Source organism: Sphaeroforma arctica (assembly GCF_001186125.1).
Source record: "Sphaeroforma arctica JP610 unplaced genomic scaffold supercont1.937, whole genome shotgun sequence".
Classification (NCBI taxonomy): domain Eukaryota; class Ichthyosporea; order Ichthyophonida; genus Sphaeroforma; species Sphaeroforma arctica.
The window spans coordinates 14,534-17,091 of record NW_014039621.1 but is presented as its reverse complement, the minus strand read 5'-3'; the positions used below and the strand labels follow the sequence as shown (position 1 = coordinate 17,091).

Genomic DNA, 2,558 nt, shown 5'->3' with positions numbered 1-2,558 from the left:
ATATATATATAATAAATAATATATATATATATACTACATACTATACTATATATATATATATATATATATATATATATATGTGTGTATGTATGAGTGTGCGTGTGTATGTGTGTGCATATATATATATATATATATACCAAATGTGCACGGTCACGTATTTGCGTTTTATACGTACGCATACAAACAAATAGTGCGCCGCTCATACGAACATGGATGTGCAGTGAAAAAGTACCTTTCTGGCAGCGCGGATGATACTTTGTCAAATGCGATCAACATGGGAGGCTGAGAAGCACCGCCACCGCCCCTCGCACCGTACACGTCTTCTTCCACATTCAGGCGTGACCAGAATAGCAATTTCGGGGTGATAGCTTGCCTCCTCCACTCCTGAGAGTGCCAGCCAGACACAAACATTCTCATTGACTAAGTACAAAACTATATGTGCATTGATATACACAGATTACAGGGCCTATCTCTCCATTCTGGGTAAGTACAAATGCGTTCGCTGAGACGAGCACATAGTTAGGGCGATGACTGCCTGTTTCACTCTTTAGAAGTAGAAAAGCGACTTAGCGGGTGTGGAGGTGCGCTTTAAAATTAGCTATGGTTGGCAGGTAAAAAGATATGCGTTTTTGCTAAATATCACAAACCAATATCATACAGTGCTTCAAAAGAAAAAAAATCCCATACGCTTGTGCATGCAAACACAAATGTGACTCTTTTTGTCTCATACACTTTCGTTTATTCCAATTTTACATGAATATATTCAAATACTTAACAAAAAGCACTCTGCGATGTGCAGGGATTTTAAACCTGAAATCAGATACTGATCTCGCAACCAGAGAATATGGCAATACCAATTGACATACAATAGTCCACAAATCCTACCCACCTGCATGTCCGCCAGGAATACACCCGCATTAAACGCCATAGCATTCTTCTTTATCCGCGTGCCCACCACCTTGGGATTGTCGAAGTTGAGAAACATCTTCATCTTATTGACTGTGTCCGGCACAAAGGCGGCGACATGCCCTGGTTGTAGAGTGAGGTCCCGCATCTGTGTGTAGACGATGGATGCGTCAAACAATAGTATAATACATATATATATATATATATATATATGTGTGTGTGTGTGTGCGTGTGTAATACATACATACATACATATATATATATATATATATATATATGCGTGTATGTGTGTGTGTGCGTGTGTGTGTATGTGTATAAATATGTATGTGTGTTCGTGTGAGTGCGTGTATGTGCGTGTGTGTGCGTGTGAGTGCGTGTGAGTGCGTGTATGTGCGTGTGTGTGCGTGTGTGTGCGTGTGTGTGTCCGTATGTTCATGTCATATGAATCTGTATTCGATGCTTGTGTCTGGCACGAAGCCGGCGGTAAACTTAGTAGTAAATGAGGTCCAATATTCTACATCTATATAGCGTTTGATTTCCATGCCATATAAACATATGTTTGGGCACATGTGCGCTTATTTACAGAGATGTATGTACCGTATTTTAAGGTATGTAAAATTCACTCTTAGTTGGCCAAATTGGAACAATTCTGAACACAGACTCACAGATTCAGCTGCATGCAGGTTCAAGATGTATCTGTGGTTGCGTTTTAATATTTAGCAGATGATATTAAGTTTAGATCAGACCGATTTATTGTACAAACGGCGATACTATGATACTGAGATCAATTTGTTCGGTTGATTCCCAATGGGCAAGTATGCAACGCTGCGGTACACCGATTACTACAGTCTGTCTTTCGCCGAGTGGTGTGCAAAACATTGGCAGACTTGTTATTCAGTATTTGCAATCGAGAGTGGATGTATGCTTATAGTCGCACATCGCACATTCGATATTATTAGGCTATCAAAACTTCCACAACTATCCTCACAAGTCTACAAATGACTACACACACCTCTCGCAGATTACCCCTCACCAGCGTATCATCATCCAGGTACAGAATACGTTCCTGCGTAATGTCTGGTAAGAGGTCCGGCAACCAGAACCGTGCGAAGTTTAGGGGCGATCCCAGTTCTTTCCTCTTGCCACGCACGCGTACATTGCCCTCTACCAGCGATGCATCGAAGTGAATGATCTCCATCGCTAATTCGGTGGGGTAGTAGTGCAGCAGCCATGCCTTGATGTGCTCCACATCCTCGGGAAGTAGGACGAGATGGAAGAAGCTGTGTGCGGGTGAAGTACAGACGGGTCTGAGAACGCGGATATCAGAAGCAGCAGATAGTACTATGACTACATACTTGCGGGCATAGATGTACTAAAAAATTCCACATCGATGTCAAGAAACACGTCGATAGTTAATGTATAGATGCAAGCTAATAGGGATTTAATGTGTCCGAAGGGCCGCATGCAGCATATCTGCAGTCCTAACACGAGGTTTGTTTTGTAGGGACCGACGCGAGATGAATCACAGAAGTTCAGGGACACAACTGTTTTAGGGTTTTAGGGATTTAGACGTAGATGTAATGAATCAGAATCAAACGTATATGTAATGAATCAGAATCAAACGTAGATGTAATGAATCAGAATCAAACGTA

General features: G+C 41.6%; 1 protein-coding gene across 1 annotated transcript in view; it reads right to left on the bottom strand.

Moving 5' to 3' along the window:
* The window catches only part of SARC_09332 (hypothetical protein), a gene marked incomplete at its 5' end in the record, with an annotated part of 4,404 nt that extends 2,145 nt beyond the window's left edge, over positions 1-2,259 (bottom strand). Inside the window, 4 exons of the mRNA XM_014296657.1 lie at positions 233-384; positions 890-1,054; positions 1,919-2,186; positions 2,255-2,259. Coding sequence (XP_014152132.1) covers positions 233-384; positions 890-1,054; positions 1,919-2,186; positions 2,255-2,259 — 590 coding nt within the window. The remainder of the gene's footprint in view (positions 1-232; positions 385-889; positions 1,055-1,918; positions 2,187-2,254) is intronic.
* Positions 2,260-2,558: the final 299 nt, after the last annotated feature.